At 37.0% G+C, this 25141-nt stretch overlaps 2 protein-coding genes across 2 annotated transcripts; one reads left to right on the top strand and one right to left on the bottom strand.

Annotated features, from left to right (window-relative positions):
• Nucleotides 1–1731, top strand: LOC145778325 (translation initiation factor eIF2B subunit alpha-like). Its single transcript, XM_082589791.1, has one exon. The coding sequence runs from the start codon at nt 59–61 to the stop codon at nt 971–973; it is 915 nt and encodes a 304-aa protein (XP_082445917.1). The 5' UTR covers nt 1–58; the 3' UTR covers nt 974–1731.
• A 758-nt stretch (nt 1732–2489) lies between these two features.
• Nucleotides 2490–11022, bottom strand: LOC145778174 (uncharacterized). Its single transcript, XM_082589608.1, has 3 exons — nt 10838–11022; nt 6293–6371; nt 2490–5046 (listed from the first exon to the last, which is right to left on the bottom strand). The coding sequence occupies exons 1-3, from the start codon at nt 10978–10980 to the stop codon at nt 3616–3618; spliced, it is 1653 nt and encodes a 550-aa protein (XP_082445734.1). The 5' UTR covers nt 10981–11022; the 3' UTR covers nt 2490–3615.
• Between the last annotated feature and the right edge of the window lie 14119 nt (nt 11023–25141).

The following is a 25141-nucleotide window of genomic DNA, read 5'->3' as shown; positions in this document are numbered from 1 at the left end:
TGTACCACAAGCAGATTGTAACTATTGGTTTCTGTAATAGTTTTACTTTAGGAAAATCATGGAAGAAAATGAAGTATCTGAATATTTTATAAAGAAGATGAATGATGGAGAAATTGCAACAGCCATAGCTGCTATTGAAACTTTATTAGAGTGTATAAAGCGAGACACAGCACCGACTCTCTCTGGATTAATTGATAATCTGAAACAAGCAACCAAAATATTAGTAACAACCGATTGTATGGCATCCACTTCAGTTTCATCAGGTTCTGATCTGTTTTTGAGATTTATTACATTGGCATCTCTTGAGTTGCAAGACTTTCAAGAAGTTAAAAAGATATTAATAAGTCGTGGTGAACTATTTCTCAAAAAAGTATCAACATGCAGGCAAAAAATCTCTCATTTGGGTGTACCATTCATTAAAGATGGAGCTGTAATTTTGACACATGCACATTCTCGGGTGGTTGCATGTGTTTTGCAGCAGGCAGCAAAAGCTCAAAAACGATTTTCTGTTTTTGTTACCGAATCATGTCCTGACAAGTCAGGTTATATTATGGAGAATGCTTTGAAAAATTACAACATTCCAGTTACAGTAATATTGGATGCTGCAGCTGGTTATATTATGGAAAATGTAGATTTAATATTAGTTGGTGCTGAGGGTGTGGTGGAAAATGGTGGCATTGTTAACAAGGTTGGTAGCTATCAACTTGCTTTATGTGCCAAGGCTCTCAATAAGCCTCTTTATGTGCTTGCAGAAAGTTTCAAGTTTGTTCGTTTTTACCCACTTAACCAACAAGACTTGCCTAACCGACTTAAATACAAAGCATCTCTTCTAAAAAATGATAACAAAGATCTTAAAAAAGAACATCCTATTGTGGATTATACACCACCGTCTTTAATTAGTTTACTCATCACTGACTTAGGCGTGTTGACACCATCAGCTGTAAGTGATGAATTAATTAAGTTGTACTTATAGAGGTTTTACATTAATTTCTTGATTTCTTAGTTCAGTTTCATCACATTGGAGTTCAGTCATTTTTTTACTGGTTTTGCTTGACAAGAATGTCGTAGACTGAGTTAAAATTCTGCTAGACATGTTTTCTTTACATTTAACAAAGCTGATGCCACATGCAAGTCTCAACCTTTGTGAACAAGCTTTCATCGACATGCTTCATTCAGTTATCATTAACTACCCCTCATGATCGATGATCTTCACCTAAACGCCAACAGTGAGATCTTAAATGGCTACTACAAGTCCAATTTATGTTTTAAACGTTTTGCCACGCTGTAAACATTTGAGGTTATGTAAGTGATTAGATCGTCGGTGTTGCTTCATTCGTTCAATTACTGGCTTAATCACTGTATTGTTGCACATGTGTGTACGATTACTTTGTTTCATAAAAACTAGTGCAGTACGACACTACGACAGCCTATTATTGCATTTCAGCATGTCTCTGTCTGGTCATGCATTGTTTTGGCATTGTCTACGACTTCTGCATCTTGCGAAGATGGCCAATGGTAACCATTTATTTTAGTCGAAATGCGCACTGGATACGTGTATTTGTTTACGTAGAAGATTATTATGTCGTATCGTATCCATGCCCAAGCAATAAAAAAATTGTCATTTCAGTGATAGTTCCATGTTATTGGGTCAAAATGTTTACGGGTGTGATTTGTACCGACGAAAACCAGGTTTTTATTTCCGTCGTGAACTCAATAAGAATAAAGAATTGGAACCAAGATTTGTTTGGCAGTCGAGTGAGCCGGAAATAGTAGGTAGGCCTACTTAATCTCAATCAATCTACAACTCTATAATAACTTCAAAGTCGGAGTTCTCCAGTTAGCCGTGCATTTATGCACTTGCTCAATAACGAAACTGGTAATAGACTATGAACCGCACCGTTGATAAAATCCGTGGTTACTTTTTCGATTTAGTTGCCGAGTGGTTAGCGCGTTGGGCTCGCAGTTGAGAGCCTGCATATTCGACTCCAGCCACCCGCACTTGCTGTTGTTTCTCTGGGCAAGAAACTATACGATAATTGCCTCTACCCAGTGATCGATTTCGAGTAATGGGTAGTACCAAATTTAAGTCATAAGCAGTGCCGGATTAAGGGTCTGCTGGCCTGTAGGCACATTTTATAAGTAGTCCGAAAATCAGGGTTGCCAACTAAAATATTAGAATTATTAGTGTTGCCAAATCATTGTCACAAAGATCATTGTTGCAACTATAACACAGGGCACCGTGCAAAAACTTGGTCATATGCCTAACTAAATAACAACTTTGCGCGTTTTTGCGATTGAAAACGCGTTAACTAGTTGTTGGAGGTCAATCTTACGGAGTAGATCGCTTTCAATACACAAAAATGTGTATTGAAAGCGATCTACTGTCAAGAGCCTCTACAAGTATGCGAAACTACCAAAAATAACCAATCAAGGCTTTGTCAGTCCGAGGATAAAGATTTAAAACCAACCAAGATAGGCATTGAAACTTTGAAAGAAATAGTTTTGTTTGCTTAAAAAAAACACCTTTATACAACATGCAACCAGTTTATTTTACACAATGTAAATTAGCCAGTCCCTTGTTGCAGTCACAAATCGGCGTTGAGTGGTGCGCATTTCGGCCGATTACATGACGTAGTACATGTTAATAAGAAATCACGTATATATGTGATTTCACGAAATGCACAAATTACGCAATTCACAAACTAATGAGACTGCTGTAAATTGTACAATGGATGCAATGCAGGCCCTAAGGTCCTACATCGCACAATCAGACTTTCACCCTGCAGCATAATGAAAGTCAAGGGCCACAAGTCCTGATGAATTCAAACTGAGTGAACGTACTTCTGGTCCGAGCGCAAACCTCGAAAACAAATCATTTACATGAAATACACGATTGGGATCACTCTTAGGTACGCTTGCCTATCCTAACAATGACGCAAACCAGGGCGGGCGAAAATCATACAAACACGCCAAAATCCCTCCGACTCCACAGCCCTGGCGTAAACCTCAAGATACGCCATTACCATGCCAGAAAAAAAAACGTAGCTAAAAGGTGGGTATACTGTGAGAGTATTGTAGTCTTGAAATATTTTCTGACATTTTTCCGTCACGCCCTTCTGGAAGTACTTAACGAGTGCAACATGTCACGTGAAGCCAAGTCAGTGATTACACTTGAAACTACTTTGCAAGCAAAGAAGTGAGATTACTTGGGAAAGCGCTACTTTTTTAAAATCGATTTTGTCCCCACTAGTGGAGGACCGGGAGGTGGCCGATTTTTTTCCTTTCAACGATTGTCTTTACTCCTATTCTCCATCTCATTCTGTCCATTGCATCTTCTTCTTCCAGTCAGCCAGTAGTAGGTATGAAAATGATTAAAAGTGTGACAAACCTGGCTACAAACAAACAAATAGCCAAGTCAAATAACGATGGTTCAACTCTCCCCATGAACTATTAGGCAACTCAGATATAGTCCTTCATTCAACGATAACCCATAAATAGAATGACTGACTTGTATTGTCTTGGTGTTCGTCGTATTTACTCTGAGAAATAACTTTATAAAATGTCTATCACATATTGGTGACAAATAAAGTGTACTGTTTTACCAAGTTTCAATATCTAAGACCTTCGTGAGTGCTTAGATGCAGTGCGTGATGTTGAGTGTTTGCTGGCTCTTTTTACATCGTGCCGGCTATCACGCAGTTTTTCTGACGACCTGTGACTGCGATGATTGACAGGCGAGAAAGATTTAACCTTTTTCTTCGAACTGCTATACACGTCATTGGAGTCAACAGAGTCTTCGCTAAACGATGTGGGTTTACTTTTCTTTTCTTTAAAAGGCTTTGACTTTCTTTCGCTTTCGGAACTGTCACTTTCCGACCCTGAAGAGCTTGTACTTTTTCTTTTCTGCTTTTTTGGTCTGTGTCGTTTTGAATGTTTCGATTGTTTCTCTCTTGGTGGGGACCAACTAGGAGATCGCACTCGGTCATATTTTCGAGCAGAGTTCTCAAAATTTCTTCTTTCCGCTTTATCAACACTCCTCTTTCTCTGGGAGTGCTTCATCCACCTTTCGTTGTCACTTTCAGAACTGTTACTTCCAGAGTCTGACGAACTTGTCTGCCTTTTTCTTCTTTTTTGTTTCTTTGATTTGTATTGTTTCTCCTCGATTGGTTTGTTGTTTTTTGAATATTTTAGGGGTTTCTCCTCTACTGACTTACGGTTTTTGTAATGCTTTAGTTGTTTCTCTCTTGGCGGTGATCTACTGGGAGATCTCACTCTATCACATTTTCGTGATGTGTATTTAACGGTCTTTTTTTCTGTTATGCTCATGCTCTTTCTTTTGGAATGATTCGTATTTCTTTCGTTTTCACTTTCTGAACTGTCACTTTCCGATTCTGAAGAACTTGGACTTCTTTTTCTTCTTCTGTCGTATTTCTTTGATTTATCCTTCTTTGAATGTTTTACTTGTTTCTCTCTTGGTGGAGACCGACTAGGAGATCGCACTCGGTCATATTTTCGTGCAGTTTTCTCCAACCTTTCTCTTTTCGCCTTATCAACACTCCTCTTTCTTTGGGAGTGCTTCATCCGCCTTTCGTTGTCACTTTCAGAACTGTCACTTCCAGATTCTGACGAACTTGTCTCCCGTTTCCTTCTTTTTTGTTTCTTTGGTTTGTGTTGCTTCTGTTGCTCCTCCGTTGGTTTCTGCCTTCTAGAGTGTTTCGATTTGTCTTCTTTAGGTGGTGATCGGCTGGGAGAACGTACTATATCATATCTCTGGACCTTTTCTTCGGTAGCTTTTTTGTCAGTCATGCCCACATTGTCAAAAGCACTGCCTTTAACATAGTCCTTACGAATTCCAAAAGCAGCCCTAATGTTTTCGTTCTCCCGTTCTTTCATTTCAGCAATTTGATGTGTTTCTGTCACAATAGGTCGTCCGGAAGAATCTTCTTTGCCTGGCAGGGATTCTTGATTTTCTGACAACATTTGACGATATGAATCCACTTTTCTCTTAATTTCCTCTTCAGAATATCCTTGTTCTTCCATCAAGTCCTGTAAACAGTTTATATTATCAAAAATAAAGGTTTTAAAAAATATCCTAACGTAAGTCCTTAAAATCGATTTCAATGCAATTAAAGAAGTGAAAATTGCAAATGCGTGACAAAACTCTGGTCACACTGTCCCGTGATTACCTAGGTTAGTTACATAAAACACAAGACCTTGTTAACATCATTTTCAATTTAAGGAAGAGTAATGTTGTTTCGAGACAAACAATCCCGTTTAATTCTCACCAATGTATTCTCCAATTCAAGAAAATACAATACGCACAATAGAGCATAAAATTGAAACAACTTTTCGTACTTCATACAACATCATGTTGCTCAGCATCTCAAGATGTTTTGTTGTTAATTCAAAATTTTAGAATTAACGTAAGGGATTGTGATTCACCAAGTGAGATTGCATTTGGGAGTTTGAACTAAAATCTGGTGTATTTTACCGTGATATCATGCGCGATTCACTAACAAGCGCTGGAGTAGCAAGGAAACCACTGATTTAATCTGTATTAATATTCAAGTCTGTATGACAAAAAATAAAAGCAAATCACATACAACAATTAGGGATGAGCAATTTAAAATACCGAATTGATTGGAATTATTCATTTTTATATCTCTTCGTGCCACATTCACGCTATTAATAGGTATTAGCGTAATGGCCCGTTTCGGTGAGTCCGATTCGGTGAGTCCGATCCCTTAACGGGGGATTTTTTCAATTTTTTTTTAAAATTATCGGGTACCGTAGCCTAATTATCATTGCCGTTTTAGGGTTAGGGGTTAGAGGTTAGGAACTCACCGAAACGGACTCACCGAATCGGACTCACCGAATAGTAGCAGACCCAGGTATTAGAATAGCGACTGCACTGCGTAATTTGACATATTGTTACTTTCCAATGTGTAGATAACTGCCATCAAATTGGAATGATACTCAACAGGTAAATATTAGAAAAAACCTCAATACTGCAATAATTTAAATGAGCAGAATATGTTGCTGCGAACACAACGTTATTGCTTTGGATTCTAGATTTGGTACACCATTCTAAAATGGATTCAAATCGACCAATATTTTAAAAAGCCCATCCCTGACAATAATTTTCCTAATTAGAAATACGAAACGAAGACACTTTCTTTAATATTATACATAAATAATAGCCTATTCAGTAAAATGAAAAGAATCAGTTAATAATTAATGACTAATTTTTATGTGAAAAAATCATTTCAAAAAGACTTGGCTAATAGCTTACCTGTAGTTCCATACACTTCACTTCAACACGACGCTTTAAATCATGTTGCAACAGCTCCGCATTAGGTTTTTTCTCCATTCTAAAAACAATATTTGATAAAGGATAAAAAATTTAAAAAAAATAATAATGAGAATTTATTTGTCGGTTCTGGTTCATGTCCGAGCATTGGTTTGTCTTCAAATTGAATTTGGCTTTGCATGGTGATGTCGTATGTGGCTTTGGAGGCCCAGTCTATGATGGAAAAGACGTGGGCAACAGGCACATTGTATTGAAGGTGGGGGGCGTGGTAGTTTTAGCTTTCTTTTCTAGCTTTTGTTTCGTTTTTCTTGGGCTTTTTGAGGCAATCTTCCCAACGAGTGCCTAGCATTTGCCTCAGTTTCCTCTGCTGGAAATTTTCAAGGGAACAAGTCTTTTAGGTGCAGACAGTTAGGCACCGGTCAAATAGGCGCGCACACTGTGGCGCCTGGATATTTAGGTGCGGAGCACTGTGGCGCTCGTTCATTTAGGTGCTATTCCTGGTAAAGTCTGCAGAGTGTATCAGCTTGGCAGGTAGGGCAATGCTTTTCACACAAAATGTTATATTGACCAAAAAAATATATTGTTTTTTTAATGGGCGTGTTCGGCATTTATTTGTTGTTAGTACAGGTTTGCATCGGCGAAAGCTTTATCAATAAATTATTCAAGTTTACGAACATGACTGAGTTCACCTTTAGTTATATAAGTCAAATAATAACTACCACTAATGGCACTAAACAATAAACATCAGTAAAAATATACCGTAGTAGCCATAGGCGTCATTTCAGGGGTGCAAAGGGTGCTTAAGCACCCCAAAATAAAAATCTGAGGTAACAACATAAATGAGAGAGCACCCCTGGGCCCTGGTTTGCATACAAAATATACCGATTCAAATGGAAATTTGCATTGCTAAATAACGTTTTTTTTTTCTTTCTTGAAAGTCGTTTCACCAAAGCGCAATATTTTTAGTGTTTTACATTTGTGTGTGGCACGCAGCGCCACACATATTAAAGGTAGACATGATTGTACTATTGCGTAACAATTAAGCACAAACGCGCGCACTGCGTCAAGAAGTGCCGTTTGAGAGAAAACAATTTGTCTGGCTTGAAGAAAATTGCTGTTTTCTACTCAAACGTCTAAAAAAACATTCTGCAAACGGCGTCAGATGCAATCGTTAGCCGTTTCCCCTCTTCATCATACCGAATGGCAGACTTGCTACGAGAGCTGCTAGAGAATCCCACAATGAAAGAAGCCGATGTTACGAAAGTAAGCAAATTTTATGATGGTGACTGAGAACGCAAGGATTTGCTGCGTGAACGCAAACAGTGGTTCGCTTGTTGCAAACGTGACGGTGATGTTGTGACAGTGAATACGCTACGTCAGAAATTCATTGCACAGCCGTCAATGGTCGATATAATGCCAAGTATATATGCAGCTTTGGCAGGGTTAATCGGTTTAAATGGGGGCGGTTTAAACCGCCCGGTTAAAACCGGTTAAAACCTGGTTTAAACCGGGCAGTTTTGACCACCTATTACTGGTCAAAACCCCTTTAGTGTATGAATTAAGTTGCTTTTCAATTGAATTACAAATATTACCCTCCATGTTTAGTAATGATGTTCAACTATATTTTGTTTTGATCAACAATAACCTAAATGCTGGATTTGGAACAAAAAATATTCAATTTCTCAGTTTATTTTTGATATTTCAATCAGTTGGTTATTTTAATTAATGAGAAAATTCAAATTCTAAAGATAAGTTTCTGATAAACCAAAAAATGCTTGGTAGAACGATGAACCATTTGCACAGCCAACTGAAGTACAAGAATTTATTCCAACAAATTTTTTTTTATGAAAAACATTTGCCATAAAATTTGCGCAACATTTGCCCTCCTGTTGCGTAGCACATAAGACGTAGCACGACATGTAATTTAAGGTAGTAGTCTTAGCGCTGTGTGATGTCTTGTTTTTGGCGGCGCTGAAACAAGAGAAAAATTCAAGATAAATATAATCTTTCGTATGAACTTTACAGGCAGCCATCTGTGGCTGCCTGACAGGTCGGTATTGGCAGCCATTAATGAAAGTTCAGGCGGCCATGGCCGCCAGCTATTTCGAGGCCTGCATATCAAAATGGTCACAACTCACAACTGCTTTTATATATATATATTTCCTAAATAGCCCATAGCCCAGGTAGCCGACCATTCACTACATATAATAAAAATGTTTTTCTGGGTTTTGACCGGTTTAAACCTAGTTTTCACCGGTTAAAACCAGGTTTAAACCGCTTAGTGGTCAAAATTAGTTTAGACCACTTAGAGATCAACCCTGAGCTTTGGTAACTTACATTGTTATGCCGACTTCTTCCTGTGAAGCCGAACGTTCCTTTTCGTTATTACGACGCTTGAAGACCTACCTTCGCAGCACTCAAACGCAACAACGACTGAACAATTTGGCCGTTATAGGTAGTCATCGCGAATTGGCGGAGAAATTAAACATGGAAGAACTTGTCACGGAGTTTGTTTCCAAGACAACGACCCGCAGAAACAAATTTGGATGTGATTAATTTATAGCAAGCCGCATTATAAGGCAGACGTGAACAAATTAAAGCAATTAAAGTCGAATATATTTCAATATTCAATGTAAGATCACTTTCACCTCGCATGTAGCCTAATACTTGTTTTCATTTCTATTTGATCGTTTGACATACCGCTGCAGTCTATTCGATTACACATACGACAGAATTATCTTCTTTTATGTTGATTCGACGTTTCATGACGTAGGCTAAACATGGTTGAATTTACTATTAGATTGAGTCATTTGTTTTAACATTTTCCATCGGTCAGGTTTTCAATTGATTAGCCTATATTGACAATTTTCATAAGATAACTTAGAGCACCCCTAAGTTCGTCAAATTTTTTTTAAAAATTACGCCAATGGTAGTAGCCTATATTCAAGCGGGTGGGAGGCTTGAGTGAAGAGTAACTTAGTTTTCCGTCAAAACCCCGACTAAGTTTTGCCAAAGCTGAGCTTATACAATCTGCAGACTTTACCAGGAATAGCACCTAAATGAATGGGCGCCACAGTGCTACGCACCTAAATATCCGGATGCCACAATGTGCGCGCCTATTTGACCGGCGCCTAACTGTCTGCGCCTAAAAGACGTCGACCCATTTTCAAGATGTTTGATCTCACGTGACCGCATGTTCACATGATAATTTATTAAAGGAGTATTAACGAGGCATAGTATTTTACAAGCAGTGAAAGTAACACATCCAGCAGAGCTTCGCAACATCAAGCTAATATTGACAAACCATCCATAAGCTATGGTACACTGTGTGTGTGTTGACAGTCAAAACTTAACTTTACTAGACTATTAGACACTGTTAGTCACTACAAAGTGTTGAAAGTCATAATAGACATTCAGGACATACATATATATGATTCAAATGTTAAATTGACAAGCTAAAACTGTCAAAGCCGATCATGAATCATCAAATTCGCCACATAACACTTTTCAAAGGTAACTTTGAAAAATTGCACAAAGGTGACTTTGCATTCATCTACAGTACGGAACATATCGACTGTTTTCGGACAAAGTTGTCAATTTTTTTTCCAAAAACAAGTAAGAGATCATGTAATTTTTGGCAGCTCTAGTAATTTAGGGTCCATGTACATATTTGCAACCATCAACGTAATTGTGACCATTTCACATACACAAGTTGTAAATAATTTGACAGAAAAAAAATTAACAGTTTATTATATCAATAATGTTATCACAACTTGTGTAAGTTTTATCTTTTTATGCTAACTATGCGACTTGTTTTTGGGATTTCAAATTATGTTTTAAGAAAAACTCTGTTTTAAAAAAAAATAATTAATTAAAATAGCATGCTGACTTTTAAGCAGCATAAAAATAAATATGTAAACGAGAAGTGCTTTTATCAGAATCCACGTGTTGTTGCTGTCATCACATTATTTCCCGCATGCCTTTTACATATGGTTTCATTAGGCGGATCATGCAGAATTATTTCACCAAAATGACAGCATGGGTTTGGACACATTTTGGAATTAAAACAGCAATCACAAAATGCGCTAAATTTTAATAAAAACAAATATACCACCAAATTATTACATGCTTAAGAGCATGAAAAGTGAAAACATCTTTCTAATTAAAAAAAGAGTAACTGTTTAAGCTAACAAATGTGATTTTCAGAGGTTTTTGTAAAAAAATGGTCCTTGAGTAGAATAACCTTCAGTAGTCAAGACAAGATGATAGTCCAAGATCATTACTAAAATTTATATATAAGTAGTCTAAATTTGTTGCAAATTAACAAAAGACAAAGCCCAGTATCAGTAAAATGTACTAAGATATATATAGGTTAAATAATGACATTACAAAATAGTCTTGGTTTATTATCAAAGCCAATGTACAATATTTGGCCTAGTGTGACACTTTAGGCTATTATATATAGTTTTTATTTCAGTTGGCTAGATACTAGTTCTTAGTCAATATTAAATTTCAATACTGAAATACCTTGAATCTAATTTAGCCATATCTTCTTCAGATTTCATTCCCACATGATCCCGTATTCGTCGAACAGCAGATAAATTTCTCTGAACATATCCATTTGTTCCACTACCCCGAACAGTTGTTAAACCAATGCCATTGTACGACATTGCTCTACTTTTAACAGTTTCTTCTATGGGTACAAAATCAGTCAATTAGTTAGATCTATTGAAATAGCATATTAGCTTAGATATGCGCAAAAAAGCAGTTCTCAATCTATTAAAATGCATACTTATTATGGACTGGAGATAGTGTACAAGTCTCTGCAATGGTCAAAAATACCAAAGCATACATTGTAATCAATTAAAAACCACTTTTGCAGCCTCTTTTGTCCCCTGAACACTTTGTCCCCGATTTCAGGGGGCATTCAGTATTTCAGGGATGAAGTATTCAGGGGAAGAAATTGGTTACATCCTTTGACAACAACCAAAAGGAAGTTGGCAAAACCCAAAGGTTTAAAATATACATCAATAAAACATTTACGATATTAAAGCCTGTATTTAAGATTGCCATGATTTAAATAAGTGATGCCTTGTTTCAAACATGGTACTGCTATTTTGCATTCATTGCATTGTTTCAAACATATTTTCTTATTCAAACACAACAATTGATTTTTGTAACAAAGTTTTGTTTTGACTTTCATCTTATTTTTATTGAGGCTGCTGCAATTATAAAATCTGGCAACCTTTGTTTAGTCACTTCTGGACTGCGCATCCGCATACACAGTCTGGAAGTTACAGCAACTTCTGGACAGTTTCACTGGTACCGGTACTACCGGTATCTTTAAACTTTTTTCTGCTATAAGCAAACATTTATTATGCTTTGGCATGTATCTTTGCTGTAACGGTTAGTGATTTTGCTTTATACCTTTTAACAACCACCACGGACTTACAAAGCAAATTAGAGAGGCAATGAGCGAATGATGCCATTGACAAGATCAGCCTAAAATTTAATTGAATTATTATAGAAAGCAGTACAGTGTAATGATTTGGGAAGAAAGGTTGCAATTTCAACTGATTTTTTAGAAATACTACAAATAGCCTAGATCAGGGCCTCCCAAAACTTTTTGCTCGCGACTAGAGCTCGACCGATATCACTTTTTCAGGCCGATACCGATATTTATGAAAGTTTTAGGCCGATACCGATATATATCGGCCGATATATATCAGCTACAAAAAATTTGTTACCAACAACGTTATTAAGCAACAAACCAGTCCAAGAAACTTTATGTTTGGAATGCTTTTTAAAATTTCAGCGAAGACTTTCATCAGACCAACGAGGTGCGCTTGGAGAGTCAAAGCACCGTGTAGCTGCAGCCTACAATACGCCGCATAACTGATTAACTTCCACCGAACGAGGTCGTGTGGCTTCTTGCGTCACAATGCTCTGGGCACGGGTCGAAAAACTTCGACAATGACGCTACACGGGACGCTACTATTTTCTTCAGTGCAAAGTTTCACTAAGCTTTTTTTTGGGTTTATTTTTGCAACTTTTACAATGACGCTACTATATTTTCTTCTGTGCAAAGTTTCACTGGGCTTTTTTCTTTGGGTTTATTTTTGCATGTCATGTGAGCGAAAGTTAATTTACCCTGGGCCATTTCTTTCTTACTGTAATACCAAAACTTGACAAATTTTGCTGCATCATGAAAAAAAAAAGCCTACTCGTATAATCTTGCCTTATCAATATCACTCGGAGATCAAAGTCTGACATGATTGTGACGTAAGACTTGAAATAAGTTGCGCGTGGTTAGTGTAGAAGTACACCGGTACTCCCATCGATTCTTAGCGAAAAATTCACCTTTGTTACACTGATTCAATGTCATCAATCGTTGAAGCAACGTAAAACTTGAAAGTTTTCTTGCTTGAATGGAAGCTAAGGGATACAGTATTAACATTTTCTAGATGCGCGCACTAGAATGGGCAGGAAATCATATTCTCGCAACAATTGTTCGTGCTATGCAAGCACGTTTGAGCAACTTGTGTTTCTTCTAAAGGCATGTATGGCTGGTTTTGAGTTTGCTTTTGCTGGCCGATGTTTATCGGCGAAAAATAGCCGATACAATATATCGGCTACCGTACACCTGATATCGGCCGATATATATCGGCTGACCGATATATCGGTCGAGCTCTACTCGCAACCCCTTTTAATCTCCTAAAAATTTTTGCGACCCCTTACGATTAAAAACGATAAACAGTGCAAAATATTCACTTGTGATTAGAGATGTAAATGCAAAAAAAACGAACCGTTTTTTTTTTAAAAAAAACGTGTTTTTTTTCAAAAAAAACTTGAGCCAAAAAAAACACTCGTTTTTTGGTTTTTTTTGTTTTTTTTCATATTTTTCTGGAAAAGTTGCAATTTTTTTGCAATTTACAGCTTAGTTTCATTATAGTGCTCTTGAAAAACATTAAATTACTAAAAATAGTTTTATTGGTGTGCTGAAATTCCTAAGTGTTTGTGTTTGGCAGCATATGTTCTTGCATAGTCCTATGAGGACCTATGTTGTTTCGCCTTCTTCTTCATTCTCTGGCATGTTTGTGGCAGTAGACCTGACAAACATTGAATTAATGAAATTTGATACATGACATAATGTAGATGAGTTAATTTCTTTTTCCTTTTATGGAAGTTAGCCTAGTATGTTAGTATACTGTGGTACTGGTTATTCTTGTACACACTCAATGGGTTGACGAAATTTTGACAAAACAAGGTGGCAGTATTCAGTACACACATTTACCTTGTTTGTGGACGTGATAATTTACTAATGCAAGCTATTGCCAATAGCTTGTTTAAACATGTTTTGTAACTGATAGCTTGCCAACGATGTATATGCTTTATAAATGTTGAAACAGAAGTATTCTTCGTCATTGATGCTTCTTGCAGATTATTCGGGACATATAATGCAAGAGACCTTATCACTGATATTTTTAGCTGTCAAAAGTTAGTGCATTTGTCAGAAAAGGTTTAGGTTAATGTTCCTTTCAAATGCCCACCACCCATGTTGACTATTGCTAGTAACTACCATTCTACCAACCTTGAATGAAGAAGTTTTTCCTTTAAAGTGGAGTTTTTCAGCACTGCTCAGTGCTCAGTGTTCACATAGTGAATAAATGCTTTATAATGCTTTTCCTGACAAGAATAAAGTTTTACCCATATTCCCACAATGCAGGATAAAGATACAAAACAAACATCAAAGATGAAAACTTATTTTATTTGAGAACTAGGCCTACTGTTTTTTGAGATAAAAAGAAATTGACCTCTTGTCGTTACGCACCAATAAAACCATGATGCAAACTTTAATTTTTTTTATTGGGCAGAGGAAAGATTGACGAAAAGTTAGGCAAAAACAAAAAAAGTGCTAAAGTCTCAAAGTTCTGCAAACTAGTTCAAATTGGATGGATTAAGTGCAACCAATAACCATACTTCTTTTAAACATGTCTATGACAGCACAATGGTGTGATTAAGGGAAAACAAACATGACTATGACGTCACAAAGGATTATTGAATCTCTTCAGGGAAAATAAAAAAACATCAAAACGTTTCCATCTTTCACTACATTTAAATGTGATTTGGGCAGGGGCGTATCCTCAATGGAAGCAAGGGAAGCATTGCTTCCCTTGTCAAAATTGAAAAAAGAGAAGCTGATATTTTTCAGTAAAACGATTTCGTAATTTCTTCACCTAAATGCGATTTAGAACGGTTTTTAACTCATGCCCCCCATATGAGTTTAACTCGGTTTTAATTTAAAAAAAGTTAGAAGCCAACGGAAGCGAAGATTCGCATTGCATCCGTTGCTCTCGTTTTTGCAATAAGAAGAAACAAGTTTGAAAGAAAGGAAAAAAGCAGCGCTAAGTTTTCGCATTTTACGTTTCTTTTAACTAATCGCTGGAAGCGATTTAAAAATTGCTTCCAGTCGCGGGGTTGCCAGATTAGCCAAATTCCGCGAATTAGTTTTTTTTTCAAATAGCTCTTCAAAATGCATAATAATCAATATTTCTCTAATATTGTAACCTTACCAGATGAAACCATATTCAACATTGTTCAATACATGTTCTATACTTGTTTAATACTCGTAATGTGGCGGATCAAAACTCATCCACTACTTTTATAGGCAAACTTGCTATTTTTTGGGCTACTTTCAGAATTATTTTTGCTACAATTTATTAAAATCCACTAAAAGTTATAAAATATATATGTAAATTTTATTATTTTTGATAGAAACAGGTAAATATATCCATTTGACCTTTTTTGTCTAATATTTTTGTTGTTTTGGCCTTTTCTTTGTATTATTTTGACTTTAAGACTTTTTCATAATCTGGCAACTTTGCTCTGTTGGATATTGTGCCAGTGAGCAATGTAATGAGAAAATCTAGGGCACTGTTATGGTTATAATATCGGCCTTGTAAGCAAAAGTTTGAGCCAAATGTTGGCTTTACACTGTTATCCTGGCTGGATAGACTTTGGAATAAGACAGGATATGTGAGGTCTAAGCTAGACTTGACTTTGTAGCTGAGTTTTTGGTGTTCTCTAATAGTCGCACTTTTTGCCCTTTGCTCGTTCGTGTGAAAGAGCTACCTTTAATAAGTTAATAGCTGTTTATCTGCTAATAAATTTCATACAAAAATTACCCTAAAAGTGTTTCCAGAAAGTAGTATAATTCACTATTTGAGTGTAATTTTGCAAAAATTTTCCGGGGGAGCATGCCCCCCGGACCCCCCCTAGAAAACACGTGCCTTCGGCACGCTCCATTCCCCCACCAGTTTTATTGCTTCCCTTGCTCAACCAACCAGGATACGCCACTGGATTTGGGCTAAAAGTTGGGACTTTAGCACTACACTGCTTTTGCCAAACTTGCAGGGCCTGATTAAGGCTCATGGGGGCCCGAGGCACAGCTAAGTTTAGGGGCCCCTGTTGGCAATCGCTTTCAATGCAATACCATGTAGTCTCTGCGAATGATGAAATATGGGCTAACAAATAGTTCAAGCAAAACTATAACTTCATAAATATTAATTTAGCCAATTTACCTACAACTTTCTAACAGTATGAACACTCTTATACTTGTTACAAAAATTATTGGATGAAGAATCTCTCTAACAGATTGAAAATTGAGCTCATTTCAATTTCATACTGGAAACACTAGCAAAATATAGGCTACATTTGAATTTGAACTAGCAGAGTTTATTAATGGATCCTTGAAACCAGTGCTGTGTTAAACCCTTTGTGGGCCCCGGGGCCAGAATAATTTTGGGCTCTCTACCGTCAAGCAGACCTATAATATTGTGTATATTTTCACTGCACCGACATGGAAATGTGGTTCATTTCAATAGACTTTCCCACCAGTTTAGAAAACAACACAAGTGTAAGTAACCGCAAACACAGGTTTATCATTTCTTAGCTACACCTTTGCTCGGAATGAAAGCCAAAAGTGTTAACAATTTCTAATAAAAAAAATACTGGCAATGGAACATATCAAACATAGGCTATCGGTCACGACGCGGTAATACCATCGTACAAAATTTTGACTGTTTGAACTTTGCCGCCCGGTACCGCGCAGATAAAATCTGAGGACAAAACCAAAACTGTAGAAATTATTAATTTCCATTCAGATTTGGTCATCTGGTAACAATTGTTTTTCTCCATTTTTATTTTTTATCTGGCAACATTACTTGTTCTGTCAACCAAGGTAAAAACATTGTAGCCTTAACAGTAATTGTAAACAAAAGGAGTGTAAAGCGTTTTGAGGATCAGGTGTTCAATTATTTTTATTCAACATTATTTCATTCCAAGGCAAAGCTTTCATAAATTTATGTAGGCATTCAAGTCTAATTAAAGTTTTTAGGGTATGGTAGCCTAGGTTAGTGGCAAGAATAAACAGCTTCCTTGTGTTAAGAATGATTTTTGTTTTGTACCGTACAACATGTGATATGCCAGGCTTATAAGGTATTTGAAGATAAGAGCAATTTCATGTGCATATATTCAGAAAAATTAAATACAGAAGAACGTTTCTGCTAAAAGTACAGGACAGGTTTTTCCTGCTCGCAACATCACTAGTCACGAGGATATTTATAATTACGGTATGGTAAATGTTAAAATGAAATGATAATTAAACTATCTGAAATGCTATTTTGCTTACACCTAACAATTTTTTAAAACAAAACACTTTTATTGGTGAAAATAAATTGAATATGTGAATTCACAAAGGGCCCAACCCCATTTTTTTTTACTTTTTGTGCTTTCCGATTTCTTTCAATGAAAAGAAATTGATTATATGAATTCAAAAAGGGCCCTCCAGTTTTTTTTTTCACTTTTTGTGCTTTCCGATTTCTTTCAATGTCTTCTAAATGATACTTTAAAAAAACAGCCAAATATTTAAAACATACCGGTACACACATAAAAAATACCCTATCAATTTTTCCATTGATTTTAAAATGGGCCCAACTACAGCAATTGCACTTCAATTTCTTTGTAGTTTCTCCACAGAATCCTCACTGAGTGAACTTTTTAGGTATGATGCTTCTTACCAGTATGTTTAAGCATATAATCATTATCGAAGTTTCACGACAAAAGTAAATGACCAAAATAATTAAAACAGTTGTGCCAAAAACACTTTGTGGCAATTGGGCCCTTTTTGAATTCATATATTCAATTGCATCAAACCTGTTATATGTTAAATACATTTCTGCAGATCATGTTACTAATGTTATTCCATTTTAACTTTGTTTTTAGAGATGTTTCAGTGTAGTTAGGGCCCAAATTTGTATAATAGGGGCCAAATTTGAGATGTTTTAGTATAATAAGGGCCTAAATCATCTTCTTAATGGACAAGTACCTGCAGTGAACTTTAGCAACTCAAAAACACTTTACTGAAACGCAAAAATGTATTATTTGTGGCCCCTGATATGGTGGGCCCGAGGTCCGGGCCCCCTTGACACGGCACTGCTTGAAACCTATAAAAGTATTGACGCCTACGGTACTAAGGTAAAAAAAAATTGGGGGCCCCCAAATCCAGGGGGCCTGAGGCCTGTGCCTCGTGTGCCTCATGGTTAATCGGGCCCTGCAAACTTGTCATCAATCTTTCTTCTACCCAATTATTATTTTTTTTAATTTACGCACCATGGTTTTATTGGTGCGTAACGACAAGAGGTTAATTTCTTTTTAGCTCAAAAAGTAGTAGCCAAAACTTGTTTTAATATTCATAAACAGATAGCCCACCCCATAAAACATGGGGGTAGAGCTAAAACTTATGTAAATATGTTGAGCGGTTCTTGAGATATGGCCGTTTTTCTATTGCTCCTTATCTATAAAGCCACTTAGTGGCTAAGGTTATTTCACTTATAACTCGAGAACCGCTTGTGTGATTTTCATCACGTTTGCACCAATTGCACATCAACTGGAACAATCTCTTGACGTTGTACTGGTAATGGTGTGCTGGTGAAAAGTGCCTTTGTGAAGTAGAGAAACAGGACCCTGACCACCTGGTCTTAACGTAACATGCCCATTAAGGCATTAACCAAAATCCCAGGTGGCTTCGAAACTGTACACGAGTGTGGTACTGCATTTAACAACTGGCTGAACCAAATTACAGACAATACTGGAGATGTGTCAACCATAGGACACTGTGTTACTATTTGAGACGATGAGAAACCTTTATGGCTCGTGTGTTGAGACTTGAGAGACATATTGTCTCATTTGAAAGATGTTATACGAGTTATGAGACTATTTTTTTGTTGAAAGAGACGCTATTGCAATGAGTTTACCCTAATTGCTGCATATTGTGACATTTAATAAAAAAATAGGTAAAAAAAACAAAAAAAACGAATAAAAAACAAAAAAAACGATAAAAAACAAAAAAAACGAGCTCGTTTTTTTTAAAAACAAAAAAAAACCGTTTTTTTACATCTCTACTTGTGATGTTTACTGAAAAGCTTAGATCAAACGAAAACCAAAAACAATTTACCGGCACTCACTTCAGTTTGTTTTTATTTATTTCTGACCATCACAACGAAGCCTATGGGTAGCCTATTGGAAACAAAAAAGCAAACACATTTATTCAGTATGATGGGTGTGTGTGACTGCTTTCTGCCACAAAGCAAGTCCAGTCGTGGCTCAGTGTTTGTTAATGCAGGTCTTAAGGCGGTTTCGATGTTGCTTAGACTGGAACGGTAGGCTAAGTCAGAACATTTCAGATAAATCATTTTGAAATTTTTGTTTCCTGATGTTCAATTTTTTGACCAATCTTAGATTTCAATTCAAGATATTGATGTTTCTTCCTAGGAGGGCCATATTAAATTTGTTCAATTTTTCAAGCAAATCTGACATTGAGCACCACAGTAATTCCAAAAGCTAGATGCGAAAATGGTGGACCAAGACTGAATTTTATTCTTTTAGAAAAATCCTGATTTCAGTTTTCAACGTTCATTAGCTAGCCATTTTAAAGCTTTGACTTTTGAAAGCCACCTCAATTCACGATGCGGTAAAAGAGTTTATATCTCCGATTCCATATTTCACCTCATAAATTTTTAAAAATACAGGCAGCCTATTGAGTGCGCAACTCTTAATAAAGTTAATAACTGTCACAACATCTCGCACAGAAGTGTTAATTATGCAGTACCTTGTACAAATCGGTATACTTTCTGCGACCCCCAGTTTGGGAAGCCCTGGCCTAGATAAAGCAGGTTCTTCTAAATTTTAATTTAAAGTGCTGAAAATTAACTTCCAAAAATATCCTGCCAAACGCATAACACCAATATAAGAACCCAGTCACTGTGGCTGCCAATGTTGCCACAGCAAAATCAGAAAAAGCACAAGATTTAAGAAAAAAAAAACGCAAGATTTGGATACAAAAGCTTAAGATTGCAAAATTGAACCTTTGCGACCCATTTTGTGCCAATTTGAGAATAACATGACTCTGACGTCAACAGTTTAGAGAAGGTACGTATTAGTGATGCAAGCCGCGCCGCGCCGCGTACGCGGCCGCTTTTGACTTTTTCGCCGCGTGCCGTGCCGCGCCGCGTGGAAGGTTGAAATGACAAAGCCGCGCCGCGCCGCTTGCCGCGTAAACTTTCAAGAAATTAATTTTTCGTAAACGTAAACTTTCAAGAAATTAAACTTTCGTAAACGTAAACTTTCAACTTTTCAAGAATCAGCTATGAAACTTCAAATTTAAATTGGAAACACGGATCAGTTATTTTTCCCTTCGGAAACCCTAAGATGGAAAGCTATGCAAATGCAAATTGCAAATGGCTTGCAGTTGACAGGGTTTTAGGGCTTGCTTGTCAGGGAAGCTGTACGAATGTTTTTGGTTAGTAGCCTAGCTGATAAGCTCAGTTACCAGGCTATAGGCCTAGCGCAACTACCGCATTATTTACTATATCAGTTAGCCCAGTGAGTTCAGGCTATAAGTTTTACTCTTGTGTGTGTAGTTCATATAGCCACTGGCATTATAATTGCATTATTGCTTACAAAAAGTGTTCAAAAGTCCTGATACTGGATCCAGGAACATTCTATTTGTCTTAGTTTGTATTATGTCTTAGAACTTAGATGCATTGCTGATAAGAGAATATGATCTGGTTAGCCTGGCCAATTAGTGCACAACTGTATTGGTACTAGGTTACCAGTTATATGCCATGGATGCTTTTTCCTACAATTGACTTTCTAAACAATAACTCGTTAAAATATTTTTTTTTAATTTTGTAATTTGCGGTGTGCGGTGCGGTGCAGTGTCAAAGTTCCAGATAAATTGCGGTGTGCGGTGCGGTGCGCGGATAGATGAGTCAGTTGCGGTGCGGTGTGCGGATAAAAATTTTGGGTTCGCTGCATCTCTAGTACGTATGCACATTGTACACTGTTCTCTTTCGATTCGTGGTCTTTAATTTAATATCGCAAATCTTATAAAAGGCTAGTACATATCGATCAGTTTTGTCTTCTTGTATCAAACTTTTAAAATAAGGATCATTCAACCATTGACGATTAAAAGGCTGTTTATACCACTTTTTCGTTTTGGGACTTGGTAAATGATTGTCATTATTTGATGCTGATGTAAGCCTACTCTTTTCGCTGCTGTTGTTATCTAGTATCTAGCAACACCACCTCTGAGTCTGACGGCGAGCACATACCGTACTCTCTTCAGATCAAGTTTTTAGCTAATCTTGTCAGGCTTGACAACTCAATGAGTAAAATTGATCAATATGCCTAAGTACGGTACCAGAAACCTAGTTACCAAAACCTTTTAGTTCCAGTTCTTAATTCTCTACTAAACTCAAACCACGGTAGCAATGATTAATTTGACTTTGATCAAAAAACACGAGATTTAGCCAAAAATCGATCGGAAAGCACAAGATCAAAAGTAAAAACACAAGAGCTTGTTCTAAAACACAAACAAGCCGTGACACCACTGGTGGCTGCGCCCTGCAGCCCTGGCCCCTGCAGATAGCAGGTGATAAAAAGGGAAGTTGTTTATAGTGTTTCCATTTACAATAAAAATAATTCAAAGCATAATCAATTTCCGACTTCATTGTTTGCTGTCATCAGACTAGGGCTAGGCACTTTACTTTAGATAGAGTTATGAAATTAATAAATCAAGTGGCTGCTCCACTCGATGACTGGAAGGCCCCTACGTTGCCTCTTCAGCGTTGGATGCATAATTAATTTATTGTTTATGTTTTCGCGTTTACGTGTTCCTATTACTGTTCACATAAATGCAATGATGAATGAATAAACTTTTTCTTGTCTGCACTCGAGAATAGGTAGCCGGTCTCTCTGAGAATGTTTTTTTTTTTTTCAATTCAATTCAATTTATTTTTTCTTTGTCGGAAAACAACAGCAATGATAAAGTTACAAATAGTGAACGGGAACAAAACCAACAAAAGGAAAAGGTGGCAAAACTACAAAAGTTTAAAACGTGCATGCGATGCAAATTTAAAGGTTACGTACACGAAAGTAAATTAAGCACGGCCACCAAACCTAACAGTTTAAAGTAGATGAATTAGTTGGAAGAACCAGTTGGCTCCACATACCTAAAGCAACTGGAGGTGTGCCAGTTGATGAAACCATGCGGGGACGACTGAACCTTACAACCAATATAAAAAAGGAAAATCAACAACACGAGCATTCAAGAATAAACAATGAACATACGGCATATTATTACATATTAAACATATTACATATTATTTACATATTAAACATATTACATATACAAAATACTATGTACAGTAGGCCTACATCGTTTTAAGTAAAATGGAGTGTTCGCAGCAACGACATCTTACTTCTTATCTTATCTTACATCTTATCTTACTTTTTACATCTTATCTTTTAATCTACATCTTATCTTTTAATCTACATCTTATCTTACTTTTTTGTGAAGGTGTTGCTACCGTGCCAGTGTTTTATCCAAAGAGCTTGTTTCGGTCTTGAACACTTTTTACGTTCGAATTTTGTCGCCAGTTACGTTGACAGGGGAGTCCAGGAGATACTTTTGCACCCTGGCCCAAGATAATTTTAGGGCCCCGAAACCTTTCCAAAAGGCCCGGAAACTTGAGAAACTACCACGTATTCCCTGGATATAGGTGGTCACAGCGGTAAACCATAATCTCTTCGTGGGAAAATTTTAACATAAAGTTCCCGAATCCGTTCGTCTGTATATAATGACCGAAGAAACACACACTTGAACTTCTTTTCAAACAGTGTATTTCTGTAAAATTAGCCTGCGGCTATCGAAATGGGGTGCAACGCGATACACCTCTAAAACTGTCACTACGATACAGATTACTTGGATAAAAGACGGAGAATTTGTCCAGCTAGCAAGCACCAAATAAACCAGTTAAATGTGCGACCGACTTCCAACAAACAACTTCGAGAATGAATCAGAAAAATTTGTGATAACTCAAAGGCACGCCAGCAGTAGCGCGACGCAACATTTCATGTCCAAACAGGTTTCAAACTGAAACAGGTTTAAACCGGTTTGACACAGGTCTTACGGACGATGGTGCAATTTTGGCTCATGTTTTAGGAATTTCCATTACGTAATATTCAGTAGACCCGAACGGTTTCTACATGACGTTTGACCAGGCGAACAACCGTCTGGAACAATAGGCCTAATGCGTTTTTCTTAGAATTGTCTTGATTTGACTCTAGTTCGACTCTTGGGGTGTGCACTTGAGCAACGCACGTTTAGGACGGGGACTTAGAGAGCATTACGTTTGGTAACGCTCTCTAAGTCCCCGGTTTAGGACTACTCTCCATTCAGCGGCATCTAATGGCTGGACTAAATCCCCGGCAACAACAGGAAACTTCTGTCAATCTCTGTGACCGGGCCTACGTCAGTGATTCAAAGCCTCTACCACCTACAATATGCGAAACTGCCAGGATAAAGCTCTGCAAGAAGCTTTCCCAGTCTGAAGATAAAAACTTAATCAATCAATTTGGGGCCCGAAAATCTCATTGGTGGCGGGCCCAATATATTTTCTCAATGGCCCTGTTTGTAGCTTTCACTTTTTGTTTTCGTTGTGATGGTCAGAAAAAAACACACAATTGAACTGAACTTTAAACACTATGCTAGCCTATGTGGTTGGTTAGGCCTATCTTTTTAGCATTTAAGTTGATTACGGTAGTTAATTAATGATTTTGCTGAACCTAGTTTAAGGAGGTAGGTGAATTGGTGATATAGTTAATAGTGAGATTCCGTGATGTCCATATTTTTGGATTAATCTGACATAGAATAGTCACCATTTTTAATGGCACAATGAAGTTGAATTTCCATGTGAGGGAGAAATGATGCACTCTATTGTAGGTTAGGCCTAGGCTACATTTGAAAAAAAATGTTCATGGGCTATCGCTAGCCTATATGTTGTTGTAAAACCTTTGCTGTGTTTTGCTCACAACACTTCATTCTCAATGAACTTTAAAACTTAATCTAATGAGTGAAATTTGCTTGCAATGTTTGTTCAAACTAGGCTACAAATTTCCATTAAATTAGTGCACAGTGATGGCCAGGGCCGTGTGAGAATCATCTTGGGTTTCCCCAGAAATCCACTTGTGTCCTCTTATGTTTAATGATTGCTCTTAAAATAGGATCAGAAAGGTTTTAAGGCAGCAAACTTTTTAATGTGGGAAAAATGTAGGGTTAGTTCATTCATAGGCCTTCATATAGGCATAGGCTACATCCCACTTTCATTATTTTAGCAGAGTAAACCACTTTTAAGGTTTTATAGAAAAAAATAGTTAGGCCTACAATGGGTTAAAAGGATTGAGTTGGGTTAAAGTTTTTGGTTTAAAATTTAAGTTAGCCTACCATTTGAAAAAAAAAAATCATTCACGACTAGCCTACAGAAGGTTTTCAATAATATGTTTCTTGAAAGTTTTTAGCCCATAGCTTTGAAAGTGGTGTAGCCTTTCAGCAGGCTACAACTTCGATAATTTATATGAGGTGTTCCCACCTTCGTCGATAGCATTTTCAGGTCATAACCTATCTCGATTAACGCTGGAATTTATAAATTTAATTTTTAATTAGCTAGGCTATTTAAGTTAGCAGTGTTTACTTTGGAATATTGGATTATTTTGTTGTTTTTTGGAACAAAAAACTTTTCACTGACTTACGACTTACGCGGGCCATTTGAGTATTTACTGCTAATTTGTAATCTTGGAAATGGCTGTCTTATAATTTCTAATTAAAACCCTGACACCAACATTTTAATCTTAGAAATGTGTAATATCCTCTTTTACAATCGTAAGAACAATAGACATACCAAGATATAACTAAGTCAACAAAGTTTTTGCTACACGTCGACATTTCAATGTGAAGTTTGGCACTGTTTTTCTCTAACAAGTTAGGCCATATGCGGTGAAATGAACGATGTAGCAATGCAAAGCGACTTTTCCATATGGCTGTCAGAAATTAGTAAACTTACTCGCACAAGTAGCTAAGTGCTGCCGAATAATGATGTCACGAAAACTGCCAATCTGTAAATTCTCTGATATTTTTTATTAAAAACATTTTTTATATCACTGATTGCCTGACTCTTGAAAAGTCCCTACTCTTGAAGCACGAGTACGATTAGACAAGAAAGCAAACAATATATGCCAATTTCTCGAAATGTAGGTTCGCAATGAATTACGTAGGCGATTGAGTTGATATGTCATTTCAAAACATTCCACGAGGGCAACTCAGAACCTTCTCGCGGGCCACGGGTTGGACACCCCTGAATTAGAAGACACAGAACACGTCCACGGCTGAGCTGATAAGCACCTGGCAAGGACAAAGCGGTAATGAAAGTGCAA

Source organism: Aplidium turbinatum, chromosome 10 (assembly GCF_918807975.1).
Source record: "Aplidium turbinatum chromosome 10, kaAplTurb1.1, whole genome shotgun sequence".
Classification (NCBI taxonomy): Eukaryota; Metazoa; Chordata; class Ascidiacea; order Aplousobranchia; family Polyclinidae; genus Aplidium; species Aplidium turbinatum.
The sequence above is the reverse complement of the archived record's forward strand: the minus strand, read 5'-3'. Positions and strand labels throughout refer to the sequence as shown.